General features: G+C 42.0%; 1 protein-coding gene across 1 annotated transcript; it reads left to right on the top strand.

Moving 5' to 3' along the window:
* Positions 1-4522: 4522 nt before the first annotated feature.
* Positions 4523-15569, top strand: LOC142385614 (tetraspanin-8-like). Its single transcript, XM_075472294.1, has 9 exons — positions 4523-4716; positions 10018-10089; positions 10183-10299; positions 10818-10892; positions 11507-11602; positions 13178-13285; positions 13366-13404; positions 13491-13574; positions 14439-15569. Exons 1-9 carry the CDS (start codon positions 4657-4659, stop codon positions 14580-14582), a joined length of 795 nt encoding a protein of 264 aa, XP_075328409.1. The 5' UTR covers positions 4523-4656; the 3' UTR covers positions 14583-15569.
* The last annotated feature ends 2628 nt before the right edge of the window (positions 15570-18197 follow it).

Genomic DNA, 18197 nt, shown 5'->3' with positions numbered 1-18197 from the left:
CAGTGATGCGGGCTCTGCACCGGCCCGTCGTGGTGAAGAAGGAGCTAAGCCAGAAGGCGAAGCTCTCGATTTACCGGTCAATCTATGTTCCTACCCTCACCTATGGTCACGAGCTGTGGGTAGTGACCGAAAGAACGAGATCGCGAATACAAGCGGCCGAAATGAGTTTCCTCCGCAGGGTGTCTGGGCTCTCCCTTAGAGATAGGGTGAGAAGCTCGGTCATCCGGGAGGGGCTCGGAGTAGAACCACTGCTCCTCCGCATCGAGAGGAGTCAGATGAGGTGGCTCGGGCATCTGGTGAGGATGCCTCCTGGACGCCTCCCCGGTGAGGTGTTCCGGGCCCGTCCCACTGGGAGGAGGCCCCGGGGAAGACCCAGGACACGTTGGAGAGACTATGTTTCTCGGCTGGCCTGGGAACACCTCGGGGTCCCCCCAGAAGAGCTGGAGGAAGTGGCCGGGGACAGGGACGTCTGGGTCTCTTTGCTCAAGCTGCTGCCCCCGCGATCCGATCCCCGGACCAGCGGAAGATAATGGACGGATGGATGGATGGATGATAGAAATAATCTGGTTCTTATCAGCTCTTAAAATGAGGTAAAAGCAACCTCAGCTGAACAACACATGACATATTACACTGTGTCGTTATTTATTGAACAAAAACTAAACACAGAAGCAGTGTGTGAAAAACTAAGTGAACCCTTCCTGCTTCCACAGGAATGAAGTAGCAGCCAGGTGCTGCTGATCAATGCTCTGATAACTGATCATCATCAGTGTGAGCGCCTCTATAAAAGCAGAAGTTCTGCAGCATTCAGGTGTGTGTTAACACGATGCCAAGGAGGAAAGACATCAGCAATGATCTCAGAGAAGCAGCTGTTGCTTTTCGTATTTTACGTTCTTTCAGGTACGAACAGAATATACGAGTGATCCAGACCTGTCGTAGGAGTTTCGTAAAATAGTCCGCTGTTATTCCAATCAAGTTTGCTTGACTAATGGATTGTATATTTAATTACTTTGAAGCAAACATAAATAAATATATACATTATACCCCATAATTATGCTGAAATTATTATGTCTGACTTAAATTAGAATAGAAAAGAATAGAAAAATACTTTATTCATCCCCCAATGGGGGAAATTGGTCAAGTAGCTCAAAATTTTTTTAAATATTTACAATGATACCAATTCTAGTAAAAATACTAAAATTGCATATAAAGAAATAAATTATGTACTAATTGAAGGTTAATTTGAATCTGTATATAACAAGGTCAATGGGAAGCGTAACCAGCGGCTGACTTGCTACTTTTGGATGCCTTAGTGCGTCAGGCTCTTGGAAGAGACCGTGTGGAGACAGACGAATAGCTGACATCGTGATTAAGATTGCCAAGGACTGTGCTGCTGCAAATATGCAGCTTGCTAGAGCCACAACTCCAGAGAGATCAAACCCAATTCCACCACACGTCCAGGTCCTCACCACCCTTGGATTTTTGGCCACTGGAACCTTTCAGAGGGAGATTGGAGACAGATCGGGGGTGTCCCAGTCCTCTGTGAGTCGTGCGCTCCCCTTGGTCATCAAAGCTCTCATCAGCTTATCACCCACAGTACATCAAATTCCCATACACTGCTGTCCAACAAGTACAAATTAACAGGGACTTTCATGCCGTGGCTGGACTGCCAAATATAATTGGAGCACGAGACACATATACGCATCAAAGCACCCGTGCTGTCGTGGAACGCACTGAGCTGAAGGCCAGGTGGGTGTGTCTCGATACAGCGGGGGGCAAACTGCTCTATAGCCCAGAGAAGGCATGCCAGATTTGCACAATTTTGCCATGAACGAGGGTCTCCTACTACCTGAACCAGCCCAGGCAGACCAGAAGGTGTGGTGCCAGAAGACCCCCCTAATGGACCGCCCCATCAAAGAGCCATCATGATGAGGCAACAACTGATCGCACGGCTTTAGTTGCAGTCATCGAGCGCCTGGCCAGGGCGAGACTGTTTTTTTTTTTTAAGTCATTTTCATATCAAACCATTTCTTCTTTATTTCGGTGACATTACGAACAGGTGACACGGCAATAACAGCACTCGTAATTTCTTCCCATTTCTCCGCTTTAGCTGGTCCCGTAATTCCACTGCTGACACTGCTAAAAATGACAGATTTTCCTTTTTGGATCTCTGAAAGCAGAACTTCAGTCTCAGAGCCCCTAAAGTTGTTCTTTTTGTGCCTTGATGCCATTCTCATGACTCAACACTCAACACTTCCTGACACAAGAGAGAGGAAGCACAGCCTTATATGGTATCATTTTGGGCGTGGAGTATGCAAATCTACTATCCTCGTGCGCGTGCACTTAAATACGCACTTTTTCCAAAGTTAAGAGCGTTTGTTGAATCTGACGTGGCGTGTTTGTATGAGACCTTCATACGAAAAAAGTAAGAGAAATTTAGAATAAAAATACGAAAATGTTCTTGCATGAGGCCCAATGTCCTTTGGACAGAGCAGACCAAAGTGGAGATGTTTGCTCATAATGCACAGCAGCACGTTTGGAGGAAACCAAACACAGCATATCAGCACAAACACCTCACACCAACTGTCAAGCACGGTGGTGGAGGGCTGATGATCAAAGCAATCCAACCTCTGGAGAAAAGTCCAAAACAAACATCTGCGTGACTGGGCTTTGAAAAAAAGAAAAAGATGCTCAAAGTCTTGTATTATAACCGGGCAACTGTGGAGATGAGGAGGCATGTGTGGTAAAGTTTGTGTTGCAATATCCCACGAGAGCTATAATAGAACATATATTCCCCCGAATATGACCTAATTTGGGGATTATGGTGATCATAAAATGTGAGACCGGCTGTCCTACAGCAAAAGCTATCGGCCAAATTGGATCACGCCACTACCCTACGTTCAGCGCGCAAAAATTGAATGTGCTATCATTCGCCTCTCTAATTGCCCGTAGACGTATCGTCCTACATTGGAAGTCACCAATTGCTCCAGGACTGCATACCTGGATAGAGGATGTAATGTTATTCTTAAAACTGGAAAAAATCAAATTTTCTTTAAGAGGATCAGTTGAGAATTTTTTTCACTACATGGCGGCCTTTCCTCTTTTATTTTGACAAAGTATCTTTAGTTTCCAACCCGTAATTTATTTATTTTTTTATTTTTTAGGTAGACTTGTAAAGTACTAGCCATAGATTAGAGCACATTATATAGACTATATAGACTATAAAATGCTTAGGTTTGCTTGGGAAAAATTATAAGTATAGACCAATGGGGGAGGGGAGGGTGGATGGGGTTCCTTTTCTTTTGTTTTTGTTTTGTGTGTGTATAAAAAAAATGGATATATGGTAATTCCTTCTCCTGTGAGATTGATTTTGGGTCTACTGATAATGTCCTAATAAACAAATTAAAAAAAAAAAATTAAAAAATTGGATCATGCATCAGGACAATGATTCACAGCAAATAAAAAAACAGTTGCAGCGACAGCCCGGTCAAAGGTCAGCCATCAACCTGACTGAAATGCTGCTGTGGTTTGGACGTGTGTCAGTGAATGACTTCACATCTCAATGAGCATTGTAAAGAGGAGTCGGACAGAATTCCTCCACATGATCTCAGAAACTGATAAACGTCATACAGAATTATGTTGCTGCTAAAGGTGCTTCTACAAGCTGTTGGATCATGGGGTGGACTTTGGCATAGATGACAATGTATTTACAATTATACGTCCTGGTAAGGACCCGGTAAAGTAAACCCTGACAGCTGAAAGAGGGTGTGTTTCTGTCTGTTTGGAAGGATTTCAAAGAGAGATCTTTTCTCAAGTAGATCATTGTTATTGTTAGAGCAACAGCGTAAAAGTTTGTTTTGATGTACACCGACTCAGACACAGAAGCTGCCCATGGCTGCTCACATGGGGAGATACCGCAGTTCGCCACTTTGTTTCCAGCCACAAACCACACCGTGCTGCTTTGCAGTCGCTCGACATTGTTTCTGGTTGCATTTGCTTGCGTCTGTGTGGCCTCTTCAGCATGAGAAAAAAATGCAGAAATGAGTTTTTCTAACAGTGGTGGTACACACAATTATAAAGGGAGCCAAAGAGCAACAAAAAAAATAGCCAAACTCTAGTGTTACTTTATAATGCAACAGGTCTCCTTTCAAAATGGCTTTGAAATGTGGTGGACAGGAAGTATAAAGTACCAAAAAAAGAGAATTATTCACCTCTGTGAATAATTGTATTCCAGTAAGATATACATTTTAATCTAAAAGTAGTATTAGCCTACCAATAATTTCCTTTTGTGGATTTCCTAATGTTGTTGCTGCCAAGATTCATGTCAGGACAGAACACTGCTCTGTTCACCTCTCAGTGCAGCCTTCCCAGTCTCTCAACGCTAACAACACCGGGAATTTTCCACTCCCCTTCCCGGAATGAGGCCCCCACTTACCCCATAGGCAGCCGCCGGAAGTCTCCATACTTTGACGGTAAATTACAGGCGTTTGCCGGAAGCTCCGCCCGCCGGAAGCTCCGCCCGCCGGGCTCCTCCGCTCTTAAAGCCGGTTCACCTCTCCTCCTGGTGTCACTTTTGTTTCGCATTTGTTGTGGTGTGTAGACGCTGCACGTTTTTGAAGTTTAGCTGTTTTTTTTGCGTTTGTTTCTCCAGTTGCAAACATGGCTCAGATCAACTGTTGCCTCAAGCGCATTTTCACAGTGTTCAACATCTTCTTCGCGGTAAGTCAGCGCCGTTAATACCCGTTAAAAGCCGTCAAAGATGGCCGCTTTGATCTCGACCTGTTTGGAAATTCAAAGTGCGTAGTTCAGGTGGGAGTCAGCCAGACCTGTAATAAGGTTTGACTTATCATTTCACAGATTTAATTTTACCTCAAACACTGGTCAGAAGGGGGTTGTTTCTCGCATCTTTGTTGGTTTTTGATGAAGAAAATCTGAAACTATTTCTAACTTTTAACAAAACGGACCAAAAAAAGAAAACCCAGTGGTTTTATCTACATTTCACATTTGTTCGCTTTTAAAAACATGTTAATATGACAGTTTGTTAGGTGAATTCAGCTTAAAAATCTGTAATTATTGTCTGTTTTCACTTCTGATTTCTATGTTTTTTACTGTAATAGCAGATATATTTTCTGGTAATTCATAGGTTTCTATTTGTTTTGGCTCAACTTTTTCAGCTTTAAACTGCCGTGTTATGCATTTGACAGTTTAAATATTTTTAAATAATATATTTGTGGACTGAACATGTATAAGTGATAGATTGTCAGGTTTGAAAGTTGACACATTTGTATAGTCATGCATTGTTTTATCCAGATTATGGTTACATATTTAAAAATGTATAAAAGTTTTATCACAGTGTCAAACAAGGAAATGATGAAAGTTTCATGTCCTGCAATGTAGGGGCAAGTTGCGCTTGATAAGCGGATAAGAATCTGTCCACTTTGGTTTGGTTTCAGTTCAGTTTGTGTGCTTTAAAGTTGGTCTGAAGGTAGAAATCCAGTCAAATTTAGGAGGAAGCAGCTCCTTTGTTCATGGTTTTCTTTCACAATAACTTGGAAGTTGGTTTGATTTCATGTTGCTTTTATCTGGGCTCAGGTTACCTGCAGCTCAGGCCCTGCATACCTGAAAGCTGCCCCCAAGATTCACTTTATGAAACAAACCACACAAACGGGTTTCTCTGGTTTTCAGTCACAGTAAACAGTGTCATAATGAACGTTACAGAATTGGTCTATTAGTGGGTCAAAAGGAAATGCATCGTTTTTTTTTGTTTTGTTTTGTTTTGTTTTTTTTTTTGTTTTGTTTTTTGAGTTGCTCAGGAAAATGTTTTTTCGTCATAGATGTGAAGATTCTCACATCTTTGCTCACATCGCTGCTTTTAATACAATCTGAAGATTCAAAGTTTTATTTGTCACATGCATAGTTATACACGGCACAACATGCAGTGAAATGACCTTTGACCGCCGTCCACAAAATACAAACTATAAAATATAAATTAGGTAGCAAAGTAACATTAATAGAAAGTAAAATGAAATATTCCTAAATTGGAATGGTAGAATATCAAATAAAATATATAAGCAAGATTAAAATACAAAATAAGATTAAAAATATATACATATAGAATAAAAATAGAGTACAAAATAAAGTAAATATATGTATGAATAACATCCGTTAAAGCCAGTTTCATAAGCTTTCTTCTTCCCCCAGCATTTTCCTGTTTTGTGGTTGAATTAAAATGGATTTAGTTTTTTTTCCATTTACACATTTCAGCTTTCTTGAAGATGTGAAATACTCATTACTCTGAATTATTTGCAGCCTCTTTATATCACTGAGGAAAAAAAAAAAAAAAAGAGAGAGAGAATTACTTCCCGGGTCGCCGGTTAGCTCGGTGTGTTGGGCTGGTGTCCCACATACAGGGACTCCGGTTCAAGTCCTGGGGCCCTTTGCTGCATGTCCTTCCCCTCTTTCTCACTCTGCCCCATTTCCTGTTGAGCAACTTTTTAATAAACGCCTCTGTTGACGTACAAGATGAATCGCAGCCCTCCGATGTGAAGATCTCATTCTGCATTTTCTTTAGTTTTTACAGCACGTCACAGTAAATGTTGTATTTTTACATTTCTGATTCTGAATGAAAGCATGAAAAACAAAGATAGTACTGTTCAAAACAAAGATACCATGCCATGATGCGTTCAGGGTCCCTGCTATAGTAGTCCGACTACTGACAGCTGTTCTGAGAACAAGCTGGGACCCAATAGGATTCCTGTTTTAGTTAGTAAAAGAAGGAATCGAAAACAGTCAACCTGCTGGGTGAATCTATCTAATCTGTTAACGGTACCACATACAACTCAGAATACAACAGAGACCAGTGTAAACTCCACAAAGCTAGCCTTACTTAATATTAGATCTCTGTCCAATAAGTCACTGTTAGTTAATGACTTCATAATTTCACACAATTTAGATTTTCTTTTTCTGACAGAAACATGGTTAACAGAGAGCACAAGTGCTACTGTTCTTAATGAAGCAGCCCCCCCAAACTTTAGTTTTATGGATAAATGGGAGGAAAGGTGGGGGGGCTGCCTTATTTAAAGACACATTCCAGTGTAAAGAGATCTCATTTGGTGATTTCACTTCTTTTGAATATCTGAGTTTTATTTTAAAGGGTGTTCCTAAAATCCTGTTCTTAATCATTTACAGATCTCCAGGATACTGTGCAAGTTTTATTGATGATTTTTCTGAATTATTGTCTGTTATTTCGACTGATTTTAACCATTTTATCTTGACCGGGGATTTTAACATTCACATGGATAATATGACGGATGGTACTGCCAAAGAATTTTCTTCTGTGCTGGACGTGTTTGGTTTGTGGCAACATGTAACAGAACCTACCCACCTTCGAGGTCACATTCTGGACCTGGTCATTTCTAAAGGTGTTGATATTTCTTCTGTTGTGGTTATTGATTTAGCCTTGTCTGACCATTTTTGTATTTTATTTGATTTGCATATTACTCCGAATGTTCAAACAACCAGCTTCTCAGTTAAGAAGAGGTACATCAATGAGAAAACAAGCGCTCAGTTTAGGGAGGCCACAGCTATCTTACCAACAATGAGCGCAGAGTCGGTTGAAGGAATGCTGGATCATTTTAACTTGCAAATTTTGAATGTAATGGAAGCTGTTGCACCGATAAGAATCAAGAGCACCTTGATCAAACAGAAAACCCCATGAAGAAACACCACTACGGTCAAAAACCTGAAAAGAGAATGCAGGAGAGCTGAACGTAAATGGAGGAAAACAAAGCTTCAGATTCACTATGAGCTGTACAAAGAAAGCCTGCGTAGTTATAACAATGAGCTGTGCAAGGCCAGACAGCTGCATTTATCTGAAATGATTAATAAGAATGTCAACAATTCTCGAACTCTGTTTGCTATGGTTGAAAAACTCACAAATCCTCCTAAACAGTCAAACCCAGACCTCCTCTCCACTGAGAAATGCAACGAATTTGCCAACTTTCTTAGCCAAAAAATCAAAACAATTAGACAAAACATTCACGCAACACAGACAAACAAGAAAACTAATCTGTGTCTAAAACCTAGAAATAACTCTGACGTTATGTCACAATTTAATATTGTTAATTTAAAAATCCTAGAGGAAACAGTTCGGCAGCTGAAATCAACAACTTGTTCTCTGGACATAATACCATCCGACTTTTTAAAAACAGTTTTTACCTCAGTAGAAAGAGATCTCCTACGAATAGTTAACAGCTCACTGGCATCAGGCATTTTTCCCAAGTCACTAAAGACAGCTGCCATTAAGCCACTCCTAAAGAAGAGAACTCTAGACGCCTCTATGATGAACAACTACAGACCTGTCTCTAATCTCTCTTTTATATCCAAGATTATTGAGAAAGTTGTATTTAACCAGCTCAACGACTTTCTGAAGGAAAGTGGAAGTCTTGATAACTTTCAATCAGGCTTCAGACGTCATCACAGCACTGAAACAGCTTTGGTCAAAGTGTTAAACGACATTAGGTTGAATACTGATTCTGGTAATGTTTCAGTCCTGGTTCTGTTGGACCTCAGCGCTGCGTTTGATACTGTAGATCACAGAATCCTGTTGCACAGGCTGGAAAACTGGGTTGGACTTTCTGGAGCAGTCCTTAACTGGTTCAGGTCCTACTTAGAAGGCCGGAGTTATTTTGTTACTATTGGCAGCTATGAATCTGAGCGAGTGGCCATGACTTGTGGAGTCCCCCAGGGGTCAATTCTTGGACCTCTTCTGTTTAACTTGTATATGCTCCCTTTGGGTCAGATATTGCAGAATTTTAACATCAATTATCACAGTTATGCAGACGATACACAACTTTATGTGTCTCTGTCACCGGACGACTGCAGCCCAGCTGACGTTCTGTGTCAGTGTCTGGAGGAAGTAAACACCTGGATGAGAGAGAATTTTCTACAATTAAATGAAGACAAAACTGAGATCATTCTGTTTGGTAGCAAAGAGAAGAGGGTCAGCGTTGGTAAATATCTTGAGACTCGGGACCTTACAATCACTGACCAAGTTGGTAACCTCGGAGTGTTGATAGACTCAGATCTGACTTTCAGCAGCCACATCAAAGCTGTCACCAAGGCAGCTTTTTACCATCTCAGAAACATCAGCAGAATTAAAGGTTTCCTCTCCAGTAGACTCCATTACTGTAATGCTCTTTTAACTGGACTTCCCAAAAAGAGCATTAAACATCTGCAGCTCATCCAGAACGCTGCTGCTAGAGTTTTAACCCGGACTAAGAGATCTGAACACATCACACCAGTGTTAAAATCTTTACTCTGGCTTCCAGTCAGTCACAGAATAGATTTTAAAAGCCTGCTGATGGTTTACAAATCCCAGAACGGTTTAGGCCCAAAATACATCTGTGATATGTTCAGAGAATATAAACCAGCAGAGCTCTTAGATCCAAGGACTCAGGTCAGCTGGTCCAGTCCAGAGTCCAGACTAAACATGGAGAAGCAGCATTTAGCTGTTATGCTGCAAACAAGTGGAACAAACTGCCAGTGGAGATTAAACTTTCACCAAATGTAGACATTTTTAAATCCAGGTTAAAAACATTTCTTTTCTCATGTGTCTATGCATGAAATATCTTTGAACTTATCTAGACTGTTGCCTGTTTTTAAATTCATTTAAATTATTTTATTTGTGTCTCTTTATATTCTTTTATGTATTTTTAATGCTTCTTGCACTCCCTGCTGCAGTGCTTTTATTTTATGTAAAGCACTTTGAACTGTTTGTACATGAAATGTGCTATACAAATAAATTTGATTTGATGAACTGCAGGTGTGAGGTTGAACAATAAGTGGTGACTGTTTAGGTGAACAGAAGCTTCTGGCTTAGTAAAACGAGACAAAGTTGGAGAAACCTTTAAAGAACCTGCTTCTGCACACTTTCTCCTGGCAGAAAACGGGGACTTTACAACCTCTTCTTGTGAGCATCGTCAGCCTGGATCTAATCGCACTGTTCTGTTTTTGTTCCAGATTGTGGGCGGAGTCATCATCGGCCTCGCTCTGCTGTCTCAGATCGTCACCAATGCTGAGGGAGGAGGAAACGTGAGCACACACTCTTGTTTAAACACAGAAATCCCACAGTTGGCCTCTGACGGCCAAAAATGGTAACCTGCCTTCAACTTGGTGTTCCTGCAGCTGGAGGGCCGCACCACTGGCCTCATTGGGCTCTACGTCTTGGGTTCCGCCACCATGGTGATTGCCATCCTGGGAGCATACGGGGCTCACAAAGAGAGCAAAGTGTCTCTGATTGTGGTGAGTTGACACATCGGAGGCATCGGCTTCCAGTGAAAGTTCTGGGATGTCTCATCACACAGCGGTCAGAGTTCCTGAGTGTTCTTACAGTAGATTTCCAGGTGAAGTTCATGTGTGGTGTGTCGGCTGCAGCTCACACTAAATATCTCTATTCACTGTACAACGCTGAAGCAATCCCCGAGTTATCGGGCTTCTTCAGCCAAACACGCTGCAGGAAACGCAGGCGAGATAAGCTGGCCACAAAAAGCGAGCCGACAGTGACCGAGCAGACTGAAACTTGCTCGTTTTTTACACTTTGTGACGTCTGAGGGGAGAAGCGCTGATTAATCATCAGCTGTTTGGGGAAATTAGCTTCAGGAAAACAGGAACTTTAAGTCCATGTCATGTGTATAAATGTCAGTCAGAATCTACTTTTTGGGAGATGTTGAAAGTAAAAAGCAGGAACTGAGGTGGTGAGGATTGAAAGTCCAGAAACCCCCCCGACATGTCAGCTCAAGAATGTTCTTCTTTTTATCTAGTTCCTGGTGTGTATGGTCATCGGAAGTTTGATGATGCTCCGAGCCGGAATCCCAGCTGCCATCGCCCGTCCACAGGTAACAGTCCCGCTGCCCTGCTGAGGGAAAGGGAGCAGATTTATAGATGAGTGGAAAAGACGCTAAAAAAGCTGAACATGAAACGGATTCAGTTGTTCTGAGCGGTCCGATGAAAGCTGGACTAATAAATCTGCTTTATGGACCCGGCTCATCGGATATTTGCACTTTAATAACACTTTAGGTTTTGATCTTTTGCAATGAGGAAGTGAAGACTTCTGCAGAATATGACGCATTGAAGTGAATCTGCTTCTCCTTCAGAGTTTCATTTGAAACGGCAGGAATGACTTCATCCAAATGGGATTCATCTTAGATCTTACATCTTAGAATCACTAATAAAGGAACCAAATTAGTTTTTAATGTTGATAAACAATCACATGTTAATTCATTTTTTAGTTGAGTCCAATTTGAGTGTATTTTCCATTAAATCATTTTTGTTGTTCTGGTTTATCTTTTTAATTCAGAAAATTGTTACAAATGTTGCAAAAAACCATGTGACTAAAATAAATAACAACTGAATACATCTTAGTTTTGGAGCATTTTTCACCTTAAATTCTTGGTGTAAACCAGGAATTCCTGAAATGAAAGATGTTTTTCTGCGTTTTGCTTGTTTGCAGCTGGAAGGTGTGTTGGAGGAGAAGTTCCGTCAGCTTCTTCCTCTGGACAAAGCCTCGGATGAGGTGCAGGAGATGGCCGACAGCATGCAGCTTTCGGTGAGATCTTCTGGCTTCTTCTCTTTAGTTTTACTTGCGGCGAGAACCTGGAAGACAAAAGTTACATCTCAGTTTTCTGTCAGGGGAAAAAAAAAAAAAAAAAAGAAGCTTGAAATACCGACTCAGAGTCGTGACATAAAGTCTCAGAGGATGAAGAAAAGAGGGAAGTTTGAGCAAAAACAAAACCAACATGTGTCAGTCTGACTCACGCTGAACGCGTCCTCACAAAGACGGCAGTATATCTCACACACACACACACACACACACACAGACATACGGTTCAGCTTAAATTTATTCCAGAGTTCCTCAGAGGTTTGGCAGGTGAGGCTCGGCCCGTCTGATTGGCAGACGGGTGGAGACGCACATCTATGGTGTATAAAAGTCGTTCTTATGTTGGTTCACTTCCTGTTTTTAAATCAAATCACTTAAAACTTCCTAAACTAAAAACTTCCTGTTTTTAGAGGGAAGTCGGGCACTTTGATGTCCGTGTTTAATCTGCTGCCTCTAAAAGTGAAACGAGCAGAGAAACGGATCAAACATCCGGTTCCTTCATTTACTTATTTTAATTGAACTATTCTTTTCTTCATGTTCTCCTGTTACATTACCAGTTTACAGCAGAAATGCATAAGATCCTGTTTCCAGTAGCAGCTTAAAACATGAGAAGAAGAACTTTTATTTATATAGCACCTTTCATAGGATAAAAATCACAAAGTGCTTTACACAGTAAAACAAAATTACAAAGAGAAAACAAGTTCATATGTGGATACAAAAAGTGACATCGGGCCAATCAACTAAAAGCCTGTCTAAAAAAGAATGTCTGCAGCTGCTTCTTAAAAGAATCCACAGACTCCGCCTCACGAAGGGACACAGGCAGCTTGTTCCATATTTTAGGAGCCAAAGCCTGGAAAGACAAGTCTCTGGTTTTAAAGGAAGTCCTTGGGACCATGAGGAGGTTCTGGCCTGAGGACCGAAGGGAGCGGCCGGAGCTGTAGGGACACAGCAGATCAGACATAACTGGGGGTCTGCCCGTGCAGGGCTCTAAAAGTCAACACTAAAATTTGAGGGTTTGAAACGAGTTCAGGTGCAGTTTAAACCACCTTCTGTTCTACTTAGAAGTTTCACTTGAACTGAACTTTAAAATCTTCCCCGTGACGTCTGTGAATCAGCCACATCCTCCTGTCAGCGACCCACTCGGCTGCTTTATTTCTCACGATAGCTGTGCTGCTTCGGTCTGCGTGCACGGACCTCTGCGTGCACGGACCTCCTGCTGCCGCCCCCAAAAACTACTTAAAGTTTCTGAAATATGTTTTATTTTTAATGGATTTGTATCGGTTAAAGTAACTGTTTGTCATTTAATTATGTATTTATTCTGTTATCCCTCCATTTATGTCCCCCCCTCCTTCTTTATTTCCATAAATATATTTATTTTCACATCGAGCGTTTACATTTCTGTCCTTTATGCAAAAAGTAAATATACCTGCACATGAAAATGCCAAAGAAATGAAAGTGGGACAAACCGAGCTGCAGTCAGAGCATCGATCGGGGAAACTCAACCTTCTTCTTCTGTGGTTTTAGCTGCACTGCTGTGGGCTGTTCAGCTACACAGACTGGGAGGACAACATCCCCGACTCCTGCCAGTGCACACCGGTGGAGGACTACGAGTGCAGGATGGTCCGCCTCACCGTGAGTATCTGCGCTCAGACTCTGTCTGTTGGTCCGGTCACGTCGAGTCGCTCATGTTTTTATCTGTACGCCTCTTTCAGGACCTCTACCGCCGCAACTCCAAGTCCATCTACAGCAAGGTCAGTAAACCAGCTTAGACTTCAGTGACATGAGGACAGAACGAGTTGATGACAGATTCTGATGGTTGTCTCTCATTCCGCTGCAGCCCTGCTTCCCCATCATCATGCGCTACGTCCACCTGGGAGCTGACATCTTGATTGGGGTCGTCTTCTTTCTCGCTGCGTTGGCGGTGAGTATTCATCATTAATTCAAGCGTAGCGGTGTTTTTCTTCTCAGTGTCCTCCATATTTAAAGGTAGTGACCTGATCAAAGGCCCATCAGAGGGTTGGCTGTAATCTGATTCAAAGAAAACAACAACCTCTTGGCAGAAATGAAACATTAACCCATCAGCTTTGTGCTGCTGCTCCTCAGACGTTTTTCTACGGTCGCCCACAGGGGACAAACTTTACGTCTTGAGTGTCCATCAGCTGATCTGGAGCGATGTTCTGCGTTTTCATCCAACACCTGCGCTGTTGTCGCTTCCAAACAGGAAGCAGGGGAAGCTGTGGCTGAGAGTAACCGTGGCGACGAGGCTAAAAACAAAACAAAAAAAAAAACGTGCGGTGCAGTTGGACCGTAGAAAAGGAGGAGCAGCTAACGGCACGAATGTCTCTACGATGCTTCATCTGCACCTAAACGTGCAGCTGTGGCTGAAAGCTGCTTATCGGCTGTGAAGCATTTCCACCAGGTGCATGATGGGAAATAATCTCAGAAAATCTAGTGGTGGGTTTACAAATGATGACCCTGTAAAATCTGAAGTCTTTTAGTTTTAAATCGGACTAAAGATGTTCCAGAGATATTATCTCTAGATGTGAGCGGCTGTCAGCTGGTCTGTTCCTCAGGAAAAACTGGACTGTCCTATGGATGGATCCAACTTCGTTAATCCCTCTAAAAGAAAGGAGATGAATCCCTCCCACAATTCCTTGTGGCTGCAACTCATTTAGCGAGGCTAAATCTGGTGCTCCAGGGATGACGCTGAGCACATCGTTTCCATCATGTTTGATGGATCCGAGCTGATTCCAGTCTGTGACTCTCCTTCTGTGTCTCCCTGCAGCTGCTCGGCATGATGCTGTCCTCCATCATGATCCACCAGATGCGTCACCCCAACAGATCCGTGGTCCTGCTCAACGTGCCCACCATCTTCAGCGCGGCCCCACCAAAGTACCAGGAGCTGAACAACCCTCCTCCCCCGTACTAAAGCAGCGCTGCTGCCGTCGGCTTGTCGCTCGGGTTTGGGTCGTTCCGCTTTCTGTGTTTTCTTGACACGCTTGTTTGAGCTTTGTGTCCTAAGTGCCTTCATCACTGTGAGGAGGTCCGACCGTGGAGCCTGAAGCGCCGCTGGGTTTAACCTTCTGTTGGCGGGGGGGGGCGACTCTGTGCTGTTTAATCCTGCCTGAACATGTTTTCCAGCTTTTGGATCAGAAATAAGTTTTAGGTTTACAAATTTTTAAAAGTTTTATTTTTTTACTGATGTCAGTGATGAAGGTTAAAGCACTACTGAATATTTGTAACCGGTTTAGGGGAAATATCATGATGCTTCTACGCATTTTAAAAATACATAATGGTTTAGAATTGACTCGAAGAGGAAAGAAAAGCTTCAAGCTCCTGAAATAAAGACCAGTAAACTCCCAGTTTAACCACTAACTTCAGTCTGTACGTTTAATTTTTCAGGCTCACCTTTCAGATGTAGAAATCCTCTTTAAGTTGCACCAGTGAAGGATAAAAAAGTTAAAGCTTTATCTTTAAGCCAAATGAAAGTGAGTTTTTAGTTTTTATTAAGCTGAAGAGTTGAAACTTTCCCTTCTCTGCTCTTTTGAACTACTGATGCAAAGAGGAAAACCACAAAAGGCTTTTCAGTGACCTAAAGAAACATGTTTTACTTAACGCTGCGCAGACTTGAATCCGTCGCTCGTACTGTGGCTGCTCGACCTGTTTTACGCATAAATATCTGGTTACTTTGTGTTGGTGAATGTTCTTTTCCCTCCTTTGTTACTGTGATCACATTCCTGCAGGATGTTCCCTGGAGCCCAGAGCTTCAGGTCATTCATTTTTATTTTTATTTTTTTTTAAGTCGTTGTTTAAAAAGTTGAAACCAGTTTGTCTGTAAAAGGGAAATCCTCGTGTGTTTTAGATGTTTGATCCTTCTGCTGTGAACTGGAAACCAATAAAACAGTTTCTGTGTGAATGTAATGTTTCTGTTTTCATCTGAATGAGCTGCGCGGGTCTAATTCTAAAGGTTGTGATGCAGATGATGAAACTCAGGAAGCTGCACAGACTGAGATTATCCAACATGAGGAAGAGAGACTGAACCCAGCGGGAAGTCAGAAGAGCTGTGTTTGGTGGGGATTTACTTTGTTTTGGAATAAAAAAAAAGCTGAGACCTTAAAGTTTATATTTAAGCTAAAACTTTTGCTCAGCAGGAATAATTTTGCACAGATTTAATGTTTGCTAATTTAGTTTAAACTTTATTTATACTTTACAATTAAACAAGGTGATTTGGAGTCATTTATATAGAACATAAATGCATTAAAAACTAAATTCCCAGTTCAAAACAGACACGTTCAGTGAGAGTTCCTGATCCAAGTCCTTCGGTTAAATGAAACACGGTGATGATCCACTTTCCTGAGTTCACACGGGGTGATACAGAAGCATCGTGCTTCCTCAACATCCCCTCCGAGTTGAATGCACTCTTTACACAAGCGTCCTAATTTTCTGTGTGTTTGAGCAGCACGAGTACATTTGACCGTCTGTTTGCTTTCTGAGGCGTAGCTTATTGATTTGAGCTTGATGGCTGTACAAACAGATGCTGAGTGTGAATAAGAGGTTGGCCGTGCGGCACTCCAACAGCAGCTGCTGTCAGACATGTTAGACAAACTGAGACCGTCCTCATTAGAACGGGTTCCTTCACTCAGGCTAAATTCACCTTAAAAACACGTTGATAACACTGAAGTAGAAATACTTTAAAACTCTTGCTATCTCCACACTGGGGGGTTGATTTGATCAGGGGCCCCTCCCTGAGGGCTCCTTCCTGCTGCCACGCTGTTTGTTTCCATGGTGACACCTGCTGGCTAAATGCTGTCATTGCTGACTGTTTGGTGACTAAAGCTTAAATCAACTTGTCTTTTATTCAGGGTGTAAATCTATCTTTGAAGTTTCAGACGGCAGCAGAGGAACAGCTCAGATTAAGGAGTGCCTCTTTGACTCAGGTTTGATATAAAAAGTCCTAATTGGAGGAATAACGTCGGGTTTTCAGGTGCTGCAGCAGCGAGGCTTCTGCTTTAAAGGGTTCAAACTTAATGTTTTCCTTCACTGGTCCCAGTCAGATTTTATCTCTGGGATGTAAAGCCCGGAACAGTTGGGCTGCCGGCTGCATCTGTGATGTCATAACTCCTCAGATGGCTGAGTTCTACCTGCAGTTCATTCTTCTTCTGGGCCTCTCTCTTTAAAATCTCTTTATTCTCCTAAATCGTCTTTATTTTTGAAATATTTTTGCCTCTTTTTAATTTGTCGGCAGGAAGAAGATTAAAAATGTGAAAACGGATCCTGTTACAGGAGGACAAACAAGTCGATTCTTGTTTATTCAGACAAAATGTTTTTTGGAACAAGCTCAATAAAAGCCAACACGACTCCTTGTCTTCAAAGCTTAGGATGCAGAAACGTTTCGGTGGGAACTTTAAAAATTATTTCAACAGTAAATGGTGTTTTGAGCCATTTCCAAAACCTCATATGATCATTTTTATAAAGTATTAATGCGTTTCATCACAGTTACGCAGTGATTATCAACAGTTAAGCAGTGTGGGATCGACATTTTTCTGCCATGCACATTTAAATTGGACATAAATGAACCCTTGAAGCAGCGTATCACAGCAGAATAGAGCGAACTGCACTTACAATAGTTACATTTCCCTGGTCTGCAGTTCAGCAGCTGGTTCTGATCCATCCTTTAGGCGCAGTCTGAACTGGTCCAGGTTGCGAAAAAAATGATCAGCTCCATAAATCCTGGGCTTCGTGGTCACTTCACTCCTGAGTTTAATGTTTTTAGAGGCTAAACTTAAACTGATGTTTATATGAGCTGCGCTTAAAGGCTGCAAAAGTCCATTTCATCATTACTTAAATGATGTACTTCTGTAATAAAGACTGATCAAATTAGAAGTAAATTTAAGTTCCTGTATGAGAAACAAGTCGCTCCTCCTCTGTCACTAATTACTGTCTCTTCTTGTCATAAACATCAGTCTCTAGTTTCTTTAAAAAAGTCCCATCGTTACGTCTCCTGGTGTCCGTCTTCTGCTGATGGATCCACCAAAGCGGTCATCATTCGTAAACGTGACTGTTCAATCCGGCTGAAATCGATCTTGATGTTGGCCAGGCGCAAAGTGATGCAAAACATTTAAAAATATTGATAAAACTCCATCAAATACATACAAACCAGGGGTGTGTGAAACTAAAACTAAACTAAATTTGATTTGACGCAGGTAAACATCCGTTTCTTTACATGTTGCATTGATTATCTCCCTTTAAGCAGTATTGCAGGAACTTCAGTAGCCTGGGAATTCCCATGCTGCTTTGCGCTCGATTTCATTCTCACTGCAAAGTCAGCCTGGAAACCACCGCCCTTATTTTTGCTAGAGTTTGGGAACCAATCACAGAACGGGGGGGGCAGCAAGACGATGACGACGTCTATGCGCTACACCGAAGCTTGTAGAGCGTTAATCCAACATGACAGCGGACACAACGTTACCGTTCAATGCAGCCTTAGAAAGTGTTTCGGAGTAGATTGACCCTAGGGTCATTTGAACCGTGACATCCAGCCAAG

Source organism: Odontesthes bonariensis, chromosome 8 (genome assembly GCF_027942865.1).
Source record: "Odontesthes bonariensis isolate fOdoBon6 chromosome 8, fOdoBon6.hap1, whole genome shotgun sequence".
Lineage (NCBI taxonomy): Eukaryota > Metazoa > Chordata > Actinopteri > Atheriniformes > Atherinopsidae > Odontesthes > Odontesthes bonariensis.
Note: the sequence above shows the minus strand (reverse complement) of the source record. Positions and strands in the feature narration are given on the sequence as shown.